Source organism: Rana temporaria, chromosome 4 (assembly GCF_905171775.1).
Source record: "Rana temporaria chromosome 4, aRanTem1.1, whole genome shotgun sequence".
Taxonomy (NCBI): domain Eukaryota; kingdom Metazoa; phylum Chordata; class Amphibia; order Anura; family Ranidae; genus Rana; species Rana temporaria.
The window spans coordinates 101,586,458-101,604,437 of NC_053492.1; the positions used below are offsets into that span (position 1 = coordinate 101,586,458).

Below are 17,980 nucleotides of genomic sequence, written 5' to 3' on the forward strand. Positions count from 1 at the left end.
GACGAGGGACCCAAGAAGAGGAGGATCACTGCATAGGGCAGGTAAGTATAACATGGTTGTTATTTTTTTTTAAAACAAACAAATACTTTAGTATCTCGTTAAATATGGATCCCTCTGACTTTTTTTCTTACATCCTCTCTACATACGCTATATTGTCAAAAGTATTGGGACACCTATGTTTACCCGCACATGAACTTTAATGGCGTCTTAGTCCATAGGGTTCAATATTGAGTTGGCCCACCCTTTACAGCTATAACAGCTTCAACTCTTCTGGGAAGGCTGTCCACAAGGTTTAGAAATGTGTCAATGGGAATGTTTGACCATTCTTCCAGAAATGCATTTTTGAGGTCAGGCACTGATGTTGGACGAGAAGGCCTGGCTCGCAGTCTCCGCTCTAATTCATCCCAAAGGTGTTCTATCTGTTTGAGGTCAGGACACTGTGCAGGCCAGGCAAGTTCCTCCACCCTAAACTCACTCATCCATGTCTTTATGGCCCTTGCTTTGTGCACAGGTCCAAACAGATTGGTGTAGATGGATTATGGTGTATAGGGGTGCAACGGATCAAAAAACTCACGGTTCGGATCGTTCCTCGGATCAGGAGTCACGGATCCGATCATTTTCCTCCTCCTCTGTGGGTGTAAACAGAGGAGGAGGGCTGCTGCTGGGTGTACCAAGATGGCCGCGGCTTCCGGAGCTAGGCCGAAGCCGCGGCCTTTCCTAATGTTATTGCCGCGGCTCCGGAGGTAGGCCGAAGCCGCGGCCATAACATTAGGAAAGGCCGCGGCTTCGGCCTAGCTCCGGAGCCGCGGACATAACATTAGGAAAGACTGCGGCTTCGCCCTAGCTCCGGAGCCGCGGCAATCCGCGGATCACAGTGTGTGCCGATCCGAAGGGGGTGACCCGTTCGGATCACGGATCACCTGTGATCCGTTGCAGCCCTAATGGTGTGGGATTGTTTTTCAGGAGTTGGGCTTCGCCCCTTAGTTCCAGTGAAGGGAACTCTTATGGCGTCAGCATACCAAGACATTTTGGACAATTTCATGCTACCAACTTTGTAGGGACAGTTTGGGGATGGTCCCTTCCTGTTCCAACATGACTGTGCACCAGTACACAAAGCAAGATTCATAAAGATCTGGATGAGCGAGTTTGGGGTGGAAGAACTTGACTTGCCTGCACAGAGTCCTGACCTCATCCTGATAGAACACCTTTGGGATGAAATAGAGCAGAGACTGCGAGCCAGTCTAAAAGAAAAGCCAATGCAGCTACCTCATTTAGGTAAACTGCAATATATTATATACTGTCTATAATATATTGGTTTTTGGGTTTAATACTGCTTTAAAGCCCAACTTCAGGGCTATGAAACAATCCCTTTGCAGTGCGGCTGCACCTAGCCCACACACTGCAAGGGTTAACTGCTGATTTCTCATAGTGGAGGGGATAAGTGCCTTTACTTTCCTGATCCTCCTCTCCTCCATACTCTGGCCATGGACTGTCCATAAGCATCCTCTTGTCCAGTGCAGGACTATGGATGCTGCACAACCACATTGTGCTTTGCTGCCTAGGTGCATTATGGGTGGGGAGAGGGTGGTGCAGGTTATGGCCGTGCACACAATGCAAAAAATACCACTTTTGAAGCGATCACATGATAATCGGATCGTTAGTACACAGCTTTCGAGAGCTGATCACGACAGTTCATCCGATATTATCCAATGGTGCAAGCGCACCATCGTCCGAAAATACAATAGAAATACACACTACAACACATGACATCACTTCATTTTTTATTTTGTCGTACGAGAATTTTTATAAAACGATTTTCAGGTCGTATGTACGGGTCATTAGGCCACGTTCACATGGGTGCGTTATAGCATATGTCTGTATGAGGTCCATTGTTGCCCCCTCGGGGATGCACAGGTGTTCCGTGCAGGTACAGTGGAACCTTGGTTAACGAGTAACGCGGTTAACAAGCGTTTTGAAAGACAAACAACTTTTTTTTTTTTTTTTAAATCCTGACTCGGTTTGTGAGTGTTGTCTCACAACACGAGCAGGATTCAAGCCTATGGGGTGTGCAGTACCGCATTTGGCCAGAGGTGTGGGGGCGCCGGTGACACTCGAAACGGTTCAAAAATACTCAGAATCACTAGGAAATACTCCATTCCTGAGCCTTTCTGAGTTCAACCGAGCTGTCCCCGAGTATTTCTGAGGCTCTCCGGCGCTCCCCCCCTACCTCTGGCCACATGCGGTATTGCATGCAATAGAAGTTAATGCGGAACAAATTATCTTTGTTTCCATTGACTTCTAAGGGGAAAATCGCTTTGATATGCAAGTGCTTTGGATTACAAGCATTCTCCTGGAACAGATTATGCTCGTAATCCAAGGTTCCACTGTAGTCCTATTCATGTTAATTGGGACACAGCTGCTGCTCGAGGTTGTACACCCACACAGCTCTCAAATTACCGTATTTATCGTGGTATACCGCGCCCCGGAGTATAACGCGCACCCCTAGCTTAGCAAGGTAAAAAAAGATAATTTAAATTTTTGCCCTGCGTCCATCGGCGGCCTTGTCCAGCGTCCGTCTGCGGCCTTGTGGGTGTTCATCTGCAGCTTCCTTGCGAGGTGTATCCCCCAATATATATACAAAAAAAATAATTTCTTCCTCAGTTTAGGCCGATATGTATTCTTCTACATATTTTTGTTAAAAAAAAAAAACGCAGTAAACGTATATTGATTGGTTTGTGCAAAGGCTATAGCGTCTACAAAATAGGGGATAGATTTATGCCATTTTGTTATAAAAAAAAATGTATTAGTAATGGCGGCGATCTGCAATTTTTAACGTGACTGCGACATTATGATGGACGCTTTTGACACTATTTTGTCATTTATAGTGATCAGTGCTATAAAAATGCACTGATTATTGTGTAAATGACGCTGGCAGGGAAGGGGTTAAGTGTGCCCTAGGGAGTGATTCTAACTGTGGGGGTGGACCTGCGGGCACGCTCACCGAGTACATGACAGGTACGTCCCTTTGCGCAGCCGTGCCATTCTGCCGACGTAATTGTACGTGTGGCGGTCGGCAAGTGGTTAAGACGTAGCTGTAGTAGTAGGGTGTAGTAAGATGTCTGCTGCCTTCTTCTGACTGCAGGTGTTCTGTCAGATTAGCAAACCTGGTAGCGCTGGAACGCATGCGCAGCGGACGGAACGTCACTTCTGTTACCTAATTTAATAGACCACAGGCCGTCCCATTTATGTCATTTGGGATACAGCAGCTGCACTGACACAACCACTACACTTAATTTGAGAGCTGTGTGGGTGTACAGCCTTCGAACAGCAGCTGTGTCCCAATTAACATGAATAGGACTGCCTGGCTGGAAAACCTGTGCATCCCCGAGCGGGCAACGATGGCCCTCGCACAGACATATGCTATAACACGCACATGTGAACGTTCGCTATTCTCACAGAACACCTGTGCATCCTCCGAGTGGGCGAAGACTGCCCTTGTTCTATCAGAATACCGCTACCCATCAGAAAATGTAACCAAAGCAACGTTCTGTTGCGACCATCTTGGTACACCACGCACTCGTCCACAGTAAGTCTATAGTCAGATGGCGGCAGCAGACATCTTTTTACACCCAGCCAAGTCTTGCAATTCACACTTATTTTTACCAGTAAACTCAACTTATATAGTGAAATGCAGTATTTTGAAATCCATGGCACATTTTTGATGTTGGATTTTAAAACAGTGGCAAGCCTGCTGCTCTGACAGGTGTGCTAATCTGACAGAACAGCACTGGTTTTAAAATTCAACTTCAAAACAGTCTGACGGATTTTAAAATACTGTATTTCACTACCTCTGCCGGGTTAGCCCCCCCCCCCCCCCCCCATATAAAAAATGTTGACTTTTTTTAAGCAGTTTGTTATATCTTTGTTAGATCAGGTTAGATCAATCATTGTCTGTGTTAGATCTCACACAGAAGAAGCAATATTAACAGTTATATGCTGGGGGGGCTAACCCGTCATCAGCCCCCCCTTATTACATTTTCTGGCCAAAAATCATTTAGGCTAATAGATATTCGTTAGATCCGGTAAGATCAACTGGTTTTAACGTTAGATCTCACATAATTAGAGACTTATTAAGTGATTAATTAGGGGGGGCTGGCGTTAAAACCAGTTGATCTTACCGGATCTAACGAATATCTATTAGCCTGAATGATTTTTGGCCCAAAAAATTTATAAGGGGGGGGGGGGGCTGATGACAACAAATAACTGTTAATATTGCTTCTTCTGTGTGTGATCTAACGCAAACAATTATTGATCTAACCTGATCTAACAAAGATCTAACAAACTGCATAAAAAAAAAGTCAAATTTTTTTTTATATGGGGGGGCTAACCCGGCAGAGGTTATTTCACTCTATAAGCAGAGTTTACTGGTAAAAATAAGTGTGAATTGCAAGACTTGGCTGGGTGTAAAGATGTCCGCTTTCGCCTTCTGACTATAGGCTTACTGCGGACGAGTGCGGGGTGTACCAAGATGGCCACGACAGAAAGTAATTTTGGTTGCATTTTCTGATAGAATACCCTCACACTGGCATACGCTGTAGTACACTTGTGTGAATGAGGCCTAATTGACTTCAGTGATTGGCATTGACTTGCAGAACTGTAAATGGGATCCTGTCACTGACAATGGCTAGTATGACCTGACCCTGAGCTAGACATTTGTTTTCTATAGTGCAGCACTGAGCATATCACCACCTCTGCACAATTACATGTCAGCTCAGATAGCAACGAATATACAGCTCGAGTCCTGCACATGGCCCACACGTCCGCAGTTCTGTAGAATGTAACCCCCTGTGTCCACAGCAATACCATGTCCTCATATCCTCCTAGCTTTTACTTTCGAACGTCTAGTCACCACTATCTAGACCGACGCCATCTTTGTTAAAGGCATTGCTCTTCCTCTGGACTTCTTGCAATAAAACAAGCCTTTCAATTTCCAGAGAGATAATACCACCCTGGTCGTTATTTAGCATCTACAATAGGAAATAGAACGTACCAATATTCCACGAACGTCTGTAAACATACATAAGTCAGCAGTGACCACAAGAAAAATGGCCGCTGCTCTACTACGGAGACGTCACATTCCTGTGGCGAAGCGGAAATGACCCCTGGGAGGTGTGGCGCTTCCAGGAAAAGGAGCCGGTAACTGTGAGTATCGTGTATTTGGGTTCCTAGATGGAATGGGGGTTCGGGATTCTATTGCTGGGGGAGCGGTGAGGGTGGATATAGAGCGTGCTTCTAGTCCCCGGTGCTCATTTCCGGTCTGTGTGACTGCTTTAGTTATTTCTCTCTTATCATGAAGAGAGGAATGGAAGTGTCCCAGTGATACTGGCGAGGTTCACTGCGGGGCTGAGGACAGCAGGGGGGAGCTTGTCATCAGTACAGGGAAGGGAGACTGCAGCCACATGGAAACACTGATAAAATGACCAGACTTGCTAAAACACAGCTGTGTTTGACAACCAATCAGCAACTAGCTTTAATTTTCAAAGCTTAACTGATAGGTAGAAACTGATTGGTTGTTCTGCACAGCACAAATTGTGTCTGCTCTAACCCCCTCCTATTACACATTAAACAAAAAAAATCTTATAAAACTGTTTCACTTTATTTCATTGCCGATGTAGGAAACGCACAGGAAGTGCTGGGTTTCCTGCATCGCACAGCGATCGTACGGTGTACATGCGATCTGTTGCAAGGTAAAACGGTAATAAAGCAAAAAGTGTAAACGGACAAACAATGCATATGTCCAGTCTACTCGTTCCAATGTGGTTCCGTCACCAAGTCTCAAAGCATACATGGGAATTTTTTTTTTTCCTTAGAGGGGAAAGAAAGAAAGGCTGCAAGCGTGACAGAGAATGCGGACCGCTATTAATTGAATAATGTTATTAATCAAAAGATGGTATCGTCTAAAATCATGGTGCTGCATACAGCCACTAAGGTGAGGAACATAAAAATCGCTCAGCATTGCAGGAGAAGCATGCTGACGTATATACAAAGAACATAAAACATAAACGTCAGAACGCCAAGTTAATTGGCACATGGGGCACCTCCACGGCACAGTGAATACTCAGTATATCTAGGTGGGGCACCCGTGTGTCAACCCGTTGGAGGCTCGAGCAAGGGAAGGGACCAAGGCCAACTCTGGGGTGTATTTAATATGAGATGCTGCTCAGACCAAATGTCCCAGATCGTGGAGTAAAGTAGGGGAGCCCTTGTCCATCATGGAGACTGAAATCCTGGTTTTCCGGAGCTGTAGAGGAGTGAGCTTACCCTGAGTGCTCAGGTGCTGGGAGCATAGTGTCAGGTGAACTCCCTGGTAATAGTAAAGAACCAGGGAGATGCTTTTGGTCACAATTCAAAGGATGGTTCCTGCAGGGCAGTGGACCTCCTTACTGCGGAGGTGGGCTGGGCACCAACATGTATCAGTCACCATAGGGTGAGTGTACTGGGGATCTGGCACATGGAACAGAAGGAGATGGTAAGGGAGTACTGGTTGTGGGGACTTGCAGTAGTATGGACACTACAGACAGCTGACAGTCTCAGGTGAGGTATAGATACTTTACCATCCCCAGATGATTCTCAGTCCATACCCATCAGCTGGCATCTCCACATGGGTTCCACGGTGGGACCGTCGATCAGTATGCTGCGAAGGAAGACTGAATCTTGTTATCGCCAAAGGCTGCCACCCTCCCTTTCCAGATTCCGGTCACTCCGCTGGTGGGCCAGTGGCCAAAGAGTCATGCAAAGTTCCCCTCCAGCTGGAGGAATCTCCCTGTGTGCTCACCAACGCTACAGGGGATGTTGTGGTGGCGTCCGGGCGGTGATGACGAAAAATAAAGCCCACTTTGTGAGTTTTACCTATAGGTAAGCCTGTAACAAGGCTTACTTGTAGGTAAATGAATATCTCCTGAACCTGCGCAGTTTAGGAGTTATCCACCCTGCATGCAGTCAGTGACATCACCGGCACATGCGCTCTGAAGGACTTGCCTTGCCGAACCTTCAGAGCTTTGTGCTGGAACCAAGGGCTCCCATGTACATGCGCAGGAGTGATGTCATTGTGGCTTTGGCCAATAACATAGCTGGAGCGTGTGAACCTGGAAAAAAGACCGGGGGAAGATGTCAGCCCTCTCAGCAGTGAAAGCATACCGCTGGAAGGCTTCCAAGGTAAGCATTTCATCATGTGCAGGTATGCAATGCATACTAGCACATTATGCAATTGCTTTACAGGTGTTTTTTTTATATTTTTTATGACACCCAAAAAGCAGGTTGCAGAACGCGGTGTGTTTGCGTGAATCAGATCACATTGATAGTAACACTAATGCAATCCGATTCCAGTGTGGCAAAAAAAAGTGCCTGAACCCAGTGCTGCTGATCTCCAGCACAGTCAATGATCAGATGTCTGCCTGCCTTTCTTTTCTGTGGAATAAAAGGGAAAAGGGCATTCACATACACCCCAATGCTCAAGAGGCATAGACCTCTGGATGGTGCCAAACGGTAACCATCATGATCTCCGAAGTGATCTTCAACTGATAAGCTCCACCGATGCAGCTCTCCTCAGATGTGGGGAATCCTGACAGAAAAGTGTAAAAACAGACAGGAGGATGCAAATGCCTATGGCATTACTGCATAGACCTTTATTGGAAAAAAACTATCACCAAAAACACACTCACACGTATACCAGAAAGCAATGTTTAACACTACAGCGTGTTCCACCTGGGAAGGTGTCACCAAGTCCAAACCGTCACTCAAATTGGCAGGCTTACTCATTTCGGGACACACACCCCCTTCCTCAGAGCTAATCCTGTCTGGGGCCCACATCTTCCTTCATATCCACTTATGTACATTTATGAGCACTGTCTCTATTTGAGTGACCATGTGTAGTGGCAGGTTCGAGTTCATCAATTTATTCTCAAATGTTTAATATCCATGCAGGTGCATACTTTTTTGTGAAACGGGACAATCAGTGATACCCTTGCTGACATCTGATACTTACTGCAGCCCCATCGTGGTTTCTATAGAGACATAGGACATTGTAGTATGGAGTGTTGTTATGGTGCAAAGACTTTGCTATTTTATCACATGTTAGCAGTGACCCTCCTGATGGTTTCCTTCATGTTTGTAAAGTGATACTAAACTAAAAAAAAAATGTGTTTCAAAATAACAAATATGTTATACTTGCATGCTCTGTGCAGTGGATTTGCACAGAGCAGCCCAGATCCTCCTCTTCCCAGGTCCCTCTTCAGCGCTCCTGGCCCCTCCCTCCTGTTGAGTACCCCCACAGCAAATCAGCTTGCTCTGAGGGCACCTGAGCTGAACCGCAGCTCCGTGTATCCATTCAGACTCAGAGCTGTGGCCCAGCCCCGCCCCCTTTCTCCTCATTGGCTGACGGCCTTTGATAGCAGTGGAAGCCAATTGCGCTTTTTTGCTGTCTCAGCCAATGAGGAGGGAAAGTCCTGGATAGCCGAGTCTCTCGGCTGTCGTTGGAGCTAGGTATTAGGGAGGCTGAGGGGGAGCGCTGCACACTGAAGGCTTTTTATCTTCCCTCAAAAAATGTAATTTACTTGGTCTCGATGGCTGTGTTCTACATTGGTTCAAATCTTACTGCAACTTCAGTGTTACTTACAACTCCACTTCCTCCTCTGCAACACCTCTTACCGTTGGGGTCCCCCAAGGTTTTGTCCTTGGACCTCTACTATTCTTGATCTACAAGTCCTTCCTGGGTCAGCTGATAGCCTCCCATGGCTTCTGCTACCATTTATATGGCGATGAGACCCAAATCTATCTCTCTACCCCTCAGCTCACCCCATCAGCCTCCTCACGTATCACTGATTTGATAACAGACATATCAGCCTGGGTGTCACACCACTTCCTCAAACTGAATCTATCTAAAACCAAGCTCTTAATATTTCCTCGCTCACGTGCCCCTTCCCCTGACTTCTCTGTCAAGTCTGACCCCACATGCCAGGGTGCTAGGGGTAACCCTAGACTCTGAACTGTTCTTTCAGGCCTACATCCAGTCCCTGTCCAAATCATGCCGTCTTAGCCTCTGCAATATTTCTAGAATATGCCCCTTTTTAACTATTGACACCACCAAGCTTTTAATTCACTCCCTGGTTTTCTCTCGCTGCGACTACTGCAACTCCCTCCTCATTGGATTACCTTTACGTAGACTATCCCCCCTTCAGTCCATCATGAATGCCGCTGCAAGACTCAACCACCTTACCAACCATTCAGTGTCTTCCACCCCTCTCTGCCAATCCCTCCACTGGCTTTCACTCACCCAATGAATACAATTCAAAGTTATAATAATAATAATTTACAAAGCCATCCACAACTCTGCCTCCAGCTACATCACTAACCTAGTCTCAAAATACCAAGCAGGCCACTTGATTTGGTCCTCCCAAGACCTCCTGTCCTGCACTCTAGCTCCCTTGTCACCTCCTTCCGTGCTCACCTTCAGGATTTCTCCAGAACTTCTCACATCCTTTGGATCTCCCTACCCCAATCTGTCCAACTGTCATCTACTCTATCCATCCTGAAAACCCTTCTCTTTAAAGAAGCTTACCCTGCTTCCAACCAATACACTGTTTTACTTTCTCCATCAGCTCATCCCCCATAGCTTTTGTATCAATTGACCCTCTCTCCTAGATTGTAAGCGTTAACAAGCCAGGCCCTCTGATTCTTCTTGTACCAAATTGTAATGTAAAGGTAATGTCTGCCTTCATTTTGTTAAGCTCTGCACAAGCTGTTGGCGCTATATAAATCCTGTATACTATTAATAATAATCTTAAATGCATAGAATGCATTAAGATAAAAAAAAAAAATTCTGCCTTTACAACCACTTTAACGCAATTGCCCTTGGAGTCTTCCTGGTAGACATTACTATAGTGATGACCTCCAGTTTACCTGCAACCTTAATACTTTGCATATTTTGTGCATCTCATCTGGTCTCCTGATGAAGCAGAACTTGATTCTGGGAAACACGTTGAGATTTGGGCTTGTCTTACCCCTAGCCTTTATATGTTGGATATGATCATGTATCTGGGATTGCATATATGTTGATTACCACATTGTTAGAGTACGGTATTGTACTGGCTGGGAGTTCTCAATGAGGCTGATTTATTTGTAATTTTGGTTGAATGGATATTTGATTTTCTGTATGTGTATCAATGAAAAGTTACTGCTTTTTATTCGAGCTGCACAATTAATTGTTAAAAAATCGTGATCTCAAAACAACCCCCGTGACCGTGACGATCTCCAATGCAGAGTGATTCTTTCATATAACAAATGGAGAGACTTTATCTGCTCACTCAGCTGTCAAAAGAAAATATCCGGGGCAGTCTGCCAAGTTCTTAACAGGAAACATTGTAACTAATGCTTCCTTCTTAGATCAAAGGGATAAACTTGTATAAAGAAATAAATCTGGGCAGTCTGCCAAGTTTCACAACATGAAACATTGTAACCAAATTCCTTCTTAGAGCAAACCTGTGTAAATGTAGGGAGTTTAACCACTTAAAGTCCAAATCGATTTCTGACACTTGTTTATTACGTTACAATCAATATTTTTTGCTAGAAAATTACTTGGAACCCCCAAACATTATATATATTTTAGCAGAGACCCTAGGGAATAATATTTTGCAATTTTTTTAGGAAAAAATACACTTCAATGAATAATAATAATAATAATAAAAAAAACGAAACAGTAAAGTAATGCTGGCCATACACTATACGAAAATTCGGCCGAAAATCGGTCGTAAAGAAAGATCTTTCGTTTTTTGGCCAGTTAATGGGCACAAAATCGAAAATCGTTTGGACGTTTTTGAGCCGAAAAAACGAAGGACAAGTTTTGAAATTTTCTGCCGAACGAACGATAAATCGGAAGGTTAATGTGTTTCCTGTCCGAACTTTCTGCACTAGGTATATGTAAAAAAAAACGAACCATTTTTTTTTTTTTTTTATGTCCACTGAACGATTTATCGCCCATTACATGATGGCACTATCGTTTGCACTCACGAAAGAACTTTCGTTTTTCGAAAGTTCTTTCGGACGATTTTTCGTGGAGTGTATGGCCAGCATTAGCCCAATTTTTTTTGTTTTAATGTGAAAGATGATGTTACGCCGCGAGAATCACGATCTATCTAAGCGAAAGAATTGTGTTTCTCATTTTAGCCAGAATCGTGCAGCTCTACTTTTTACACAATTATTTCTGGTCTTCTATTTAGTTCTCCCTATACTGGATGTGGCCCCCGCAACAGGTAGTTATTCTGGGAACATGGGTAGAATGCCAATCCATCTGTTTATTGATTGGGCAGCACAGTGGCTCAGTAGTTGGCCTTCCAGTTCTGGGGTCCTCGGTTCTAATCCTGACCAGAACACTGTCTGCACTTGCTTCATCATTCAGTGGTGAAATTAAATCCTCAGTGGCTTAGTGGTGGAAGGAATGGAGCCTAGCCTTGCCTTGGAGATAAGTCTAGTGTGCAACCTGGTCTTATGATCCAATATAAGAGCTTACAAATTGCAGAAGGCCACATCCACGCAGGGAGACCCCTGGTAAGAAAGCAAAACAAATACGTATATAACAGACATTGAATACAGTTGGTTCCTGTGTGGTATTTGTGAACTAAAAGTATGGAAAATGAAGATTATAGTCATCTCTCCAGCCCTCAAGTTTAAGGAGAGGGGGCAGTGCTGTCTCCCATAAATCGTGTCATAGTGGCTAAGAATGGGGAGTCCTCCAGTTGGTTGGACAGTTCACTGCAACATGAACAGAGAGGGAAGAGGCATAGATCCTGGGCACAAGGATGAACTCCTCTGTGCATGTGTAGGAGTTTTGTCATCCTGAGCTGGCCAATAGGATCTCATGCACACTGGTTTATATTAAAATGCTCTTTCTTCTGACATGAGAAAACCAGTGTTAAAAACTCACCTAAGCTGCATTTTTTCAAACCAGTTTAGCAACGTTTGATGTTTGGGCGTGCATTTATTTATTTGTCCAGAATTGAAGTTTCTTTATTTTTTATTACATTTTTAAAATTAATAATACTGAAGTGCTAAATGCGCCTAGTGTTTATGCGCATTTAGCAGTGTCAATCGTTTTTTTTCCCTGCTAAAATGCTGCTTCTGGACTCACTGGCAGTGGGTTTTTCAGGGATGCAGTGATACCAAGAATTTGAGCAAGTATCGGTACTCGTTCAAATGCTCTCGGTACCGAAACTGATACAGTGCAATTTTGCGTCAATATAAAATTAATAGGGGTGCATATTGCTCTACAAAAAATCAAATTCGATTTCCCCCCACCGCTCCTGTGTGTATATAGAAAGGGAGTAAATCGCCATCTAGTGGGCAGGTTTTTTTTTCTTTTTCCAACTCACAGTTTATATCTGGCAACATGCAAATTTATCTACATAGGTGTCCCGATCTGTCAATTATAGTAAATCACTAGTGTTGCTCACGAATATTCGTATTGTGAATATTCGGCTCGAATATGGCATATTCGAGTATTCGCGATATATTTCGAATTTCGCAATGAATATTCGCAATTCCGAATATTCGCATTTTTTCAATTTTATTTTTAGAACAGATCACATCCTATCGACGTCTAAAAGCATTGCTGGTATGATTAGAGACCCTGGGCCGAGTAGCTAAGCTGAGGCGATCCTTTTATGTTGCCGAATATAAAAAAAAAAAATTGCAAATTTTCGATAACTGTGGTAGGAGAACTCTGATTGTCTCTGATGCAAAAGGGGGGGGGGGGGCTTTGTGTATGTTTCTGTTATGAATATTTGTATGTTTGATATTTTTTTTTGTAAGAAGGAAAAAATTGCGCATACCTTAAAAAAAGGGGAGAATAGAGCAGCAACTCAAAAATGTTATACAACATAAATTAATACAAGACAGAAAATGGAGTCGCTCTACAAGAATAAAAAATATGTCTAGTGACAAGACATGTGGGCAAATTATAAAATAAGCAAGCGCAAATAACTTGTGAAATACACAGTGAAACAAATATATAAAGAAATATAGTCCCAATAATAGAAAAATAATCTTTCATAAAAATGTCTTTGATATGTGAAGTGAAAAAAAGTCCAAAGCATGCAGCATGAACGTGTTCAATCTTCAAGGTGTTTGATTGACAAACGGCTGTGACAGATGGATAGAGTAAAGAATCACCACCAATGCAAAACACTTTTTATTTTCTATTGTAAAATATCACGAATATTCTGAGCCAATCAGAGTGCTCCTACCGCAGTTATCGAAAATTCGCAATTATTCTCGCATTCGCAATAGCGAAAATTCGCAATCATTTCATTTCGATAAAATATCACGAATATTCGAATTTAGCGAATATATCTCGAATATTCGAGATATATCGCGAAATCGAATATGGCGTATTCTGCTCAACACTATAAATCACGGGCGCTGGAGGAGATCTAGAGGCAGCCCGCCCCCAAGCTGAACTCACTTCCACCCTATACCAATTGGCTCTGCTATAGCGGCTAGCAATAATCACTGTGTTCTCCTGGCAAGGACAGCTCCACTTGCCCCAACAGCTGGAGGGATTCCCTCATCAACACTGACTGTGGTCATGGGAGAATCAAGTGATTCTTTCTCCCTACTTGCAACCTGTGGTTGCATGATAGAAAATCTCACCTATGGCCGACTTTAACTTTTTTATATAAAATTATCTTCTAATTTCAGTTTGCAGCTGCTATGCTTATCTAAAGCTGCCAAAAATTCTAAATGTTACTTCCTTACACCATGCCAAACAGGACGTAATGTTTGTTTATGAGCTCCAATCTGAAGAGTTTCAGGATGAAGCACTGGATTTTTGTTGCTAATGTTGTATGTGAATTAAACTGATATAAAAAAGTCAACAGGCTGACTGTCTGATTCTCCAGGGCAGTACAGACCTTATAGCTAGGACCCATCAGTAAACCACCACTGAAGAAAAAGGGCATCATATTCTTTTTCATGATAATTTGATAGTCATTCTTATTTTTAGGAGGGCAAGATGGTGTTCAAGGAGTGGTGGGCAGAGAGAGATCACATTTTACACTTCATTTGATTAGATTACTTCTAATTCTGATTTATTTTTCTGCAGATACTGGCAGCAAGATGGATTCGCTGTGGCTACTTCTGGGTTTTGGCTTTTGCCTGTCTTCAGCGAGTACAGATTCCAAGGGTGTCACCATGTCCCTCACCACCAAGTGGGCTTCTACATCCTTGCTGCTGGAGGCCAGGTAAGACTCATCAATGTGTGGAGCCAAGAAGGATAATTCAGAGCGGACCTCCAGGCAAATCTAAAAGAAACACCATTTAGTCTGAATATTACATTGTAGTTCCTTCTGGTTGCTGAGAAGGTCACCTAATAGGTGTTTGTATGTTGAACTTCTACAGTCCACTGCACACAGGAAAAAAATGAGTGACATGTTTTGGGCTTTTAGCCATCCAGACTTTTTTCTAATGTATTGTTTTTCAGAAAGATGCCAAAGCTGGAGTCCAGATATGACCTTTTGGATCACGTTTGGACTCCAGCTGTGGTGTTTTTCTGGACTAAGTATAGAGGGCTGACAGAAGCGTTGTTGTGGGACCAACATCTCTTGTAACTGTAGTAGCTTGGAGGGGGGAGCAGTACTTCGATGAGTGCTGTGTGTTGTCTTGCTAATGTTGTAGGTTATTGGCATTTAGAAAAGAACAGGTAAGTCAGGTTCCAGGAAAAGAGAATACAGAAATGACCCCACCTGAGTCTTATTACTCATTCTTGGCCCAATGAACAAGTTGTAGGGCGGCGTGTTCTGAATAATGGTGTCACACTAAACCTTGTAGTGACAGAATTAGAACTCGGCTATATGTTTAACTGTCTGAAATCCTGTTTTAGGGCCAGTTCAGACTGGTGCGATGTCGGACATCGCATGTGATTCGCATTGCTGTGCAGATCACATGCAATGTCTGTGCGATGCAAATTTCAGCCATACAAACTGTATAGCTAAATTTGCATCGCATTCAAACCAAAATTGTGCAGGACCCTTTTTTGGTCCGCACCAGAATCGGAGTGCATAGGTGTTCACACCCATGCGATCCGATTCCTGTCCAAATTCACCGTCAGCACTGTGATCTGCAAACCGATCTGGGGGTGTCATTAACTTAATATTGACACCCGCATCGTTTCGCAGAGGGCAGTGTGAACTGCCTGCTAGTCAGGTAAGATGCAGACGCATCGCGAGCCTTCGAGGTCAGTCAATACAGTTAGTCATCAACACTCACCTATTGACTAAAGCTGTATGGTAGAAAACTCACCTCTTCAGGGAAGCCTATCATGTCTCCAACTAATCTTTTACCACTTCCATCAGCTCATTCCCCACAGTTACAACTAGGGTTGCCACCTCATCCCTTTAAAAAGGAACACATATTAATTACACAGGTTCTGTGGCTAATTAAGGTAGTAATTAGACTCATTTGGTGCCTTACCTGCATTAAATTAGCCTCAGAACCTGTGTAATTCATATGTGTTCCTTTTTAAAGGGATGAGGTGGCAACTCTAGTTACAACCTTTTGTACCACCTGCCCCACCCTATTAGATTGTAAGCTCTTCTGAGCAGGGCCCTCTTAATCCTCTTGTATTTTATTGTATTGTAACTGTATTGTCTCCCTTTTATATTGTAAAGAGCTGCGTAAACTGTTGGCGCTATATAAATCCTGTATTATAATAATAATAATAATAATAATAATAATCCTGGCTGAACTGTACTTGACATAAGTGATCCATTATTCACCTTTTGCCAAGCACCCCTGTGCATAGTTTTTTGGTATGTTTTACATAATATATTTAGACACAAAGTGTAAGGATTTTTTTCTGTTACATGGTTGGTAAGGTTAAATAAAGACACCAATCCATCCTGTTTGTGCGTAGGTGTGTGCATGAGTTTCTGTCAATATTAATTCCCATATCCCTGCATTTTGTGTTTGCTAAGATGGTCACCTATTATTTTTTTTTAAACTATTGATACTCCCGCTGACAACGCCGCTTGTGGAAGAAAGTTCACATCTTTACCGCTTTGACAGCAAAGAACCAATTATGCGCTTTTAAAGTGTTTGTTAACCTCCCATTAAAAATATGCATCCTGCTCTTTTAAAGCACTTTATACAGCACAGTGCTTGTGCTGTGTAATGTGGACCCCTGTAACACCTAAAAAAAACCTGTCTGATCCTGCCAGTTTCTCCCATCCCCTATGTAAACTGACCACGGTATATCATGGCTGCTGAGCCCTGACACCGTGGTCAGTTTACGTGCTTCCCTCATCCGCAGCCTGTTCTTCTGTGTCTCCTCCGTCCCCCTCCCCTCTCTGCGTGTCACCTACTGACAGTGCCGCCCTGTCACTTTCCTGCTGCAGGAATATTTTATTATACTATCCATTTTGACTCCTAATACAGTGCCCTTCTGTCTCTCTTTGTTTTATAAAAAAATAAAAATCTTCTTTACCGTATCTCACGGTGGCTCCCGGCGGTCACGTGACCGACCCTGTCTCTCTCCTCTCCTCCTTGCGTCCCGCTGATGTTGGCCCCGCCCTCCCGCTGCTTCTGTCAGACGGTTACATGAGTGTTGGAAGCTGCCGGGGGCTATGGTAAAGGAGGATTTTTTTTTATAAAACACTGAGACAGGAGGCACTGTATTAGGAGACAAAATGGATTATGTGTGAAAGTGGGTTAACAACCACTTTAAGGTTAAACCGCTTCTCCATTTTTAATAAGTGGCTGTGTCACTTTGTAAACTCCCTGCAACTGAATAGTTTTTTCCCTATGCTAGAATCAGCATTGAGATATTTGTATATCGCTATCATATCTCCTCTCAAGCGTTTCTTCTCCAGGGAGAATAAGTTCAATGCTTGCAGTCATTGCACTACAAGTTAAAGTGGTACCAAATGCTAGATGTTTTTACAATAATGCATTCACAGCATCAAGATAAAATACATCCCAATATCATAACTGGGTCTCTGTGATTCTCTGTTTAATGCAGCAGAACATAACTGGTGGGAGGGGCTGTATCACAGCTATCTGTGATCAATGCAGAATCGCAGCTATCTGTATCTGCCTCAGTACTCCTCTCAAGAGTTCTCATCCTTGATGATTGACCCTTCAGAGGAATTATGCAATCATCAAAATGCATTGATCAGTGGCTGTCAGTCTGTACGATTGAGCATTATTAGGTACGCTGCATTTGCATGCAGAATGCCCTAGCTGAGCCTCCATGTTGGAAGAACTGAAATTCATGAATAAAAGGGGAGGGCCAGGGACAGTAAGGTTTGGTAGGAAAGGGCCAGATGATGCTGGTCTTCCCCCAGTCAGGTAATGAGATGGGATCTACTATCTGACCTATCTGGAGTTAGGTTTTCTTTCACTTTAAAACGGTTTAAGCCACGAAAAAAACAAAAAAAAACACCTGTATGGCAATTGTATAATGTGCTAGTATGCATAGCATACTAGCACATTATGGAATACTTACACATACTTGCACATTATGGAGTACTTGCCTTAGGACAAAGCCTACCCACAGTCACCGCTGAGAGAGCTGATATCTTCTCTCGGCCTTTCTTCCGGGTTTGCACACTCTGGCTGTGTGATTGGCCAGAGTCGTGATGACGTAGCCATCGGTTTTGGCACAAAGCTCTGAAGTTCTGGCAAGCTATGCCAAACCTTCAGAGCTCTTTCTCCAGTGATGCCACTGGCTGCATGCAGGGTGAATATCTCCTAATTGGTGCATGTTTGGTAGATATTCATTTTACTATGGGTAAGCATTATTATAGCTTTACCTGTAGGTAAAAATAACAAAGCAGGCTTTACTACCACTATAAGACTGTATCCACTCTTCTTCTAGCTCCTTCAATGCTATGCCCCTGCAGACTTGTCTCCAAGGTGCTCAGGCAGCCACAGA

The 17,980-nt window shown here is 43.5% G+C and overlaps 1 protein-coding gene across 2 annotated transcripts in view; it reads left to right on the forward strand.

Annotated features, from left to right (window-relative positions):
- Positions 1-5,100: 5,100 nt before the first annotated feature.
- UGGT1 (UDP-glucose glycoprotein glucosyltransferase 1) overlaps positions 5,101-17,980 on the forward strand; it is a 148,004-nt gene continuing 135,124 nt past the window's right edge. For both annotated transcript variants that reach the window (XM_040348685.1, XM_040348686.1), the window contains exons 1-2: positions 5,101-5,202; positions 14,153-14,291. In XM_040348685.1, coding sequence (XP_040204619.1) covers positions 14,167-14,291 — 125 coding nt within the window. In that variant the 5' untranslated portion in view covers positions 5,101-5,202; positions 14,153-14,166. The remainder of the gene's footprint in view (positions 5,203-14,152; positions 14,292-17,980) is intronic.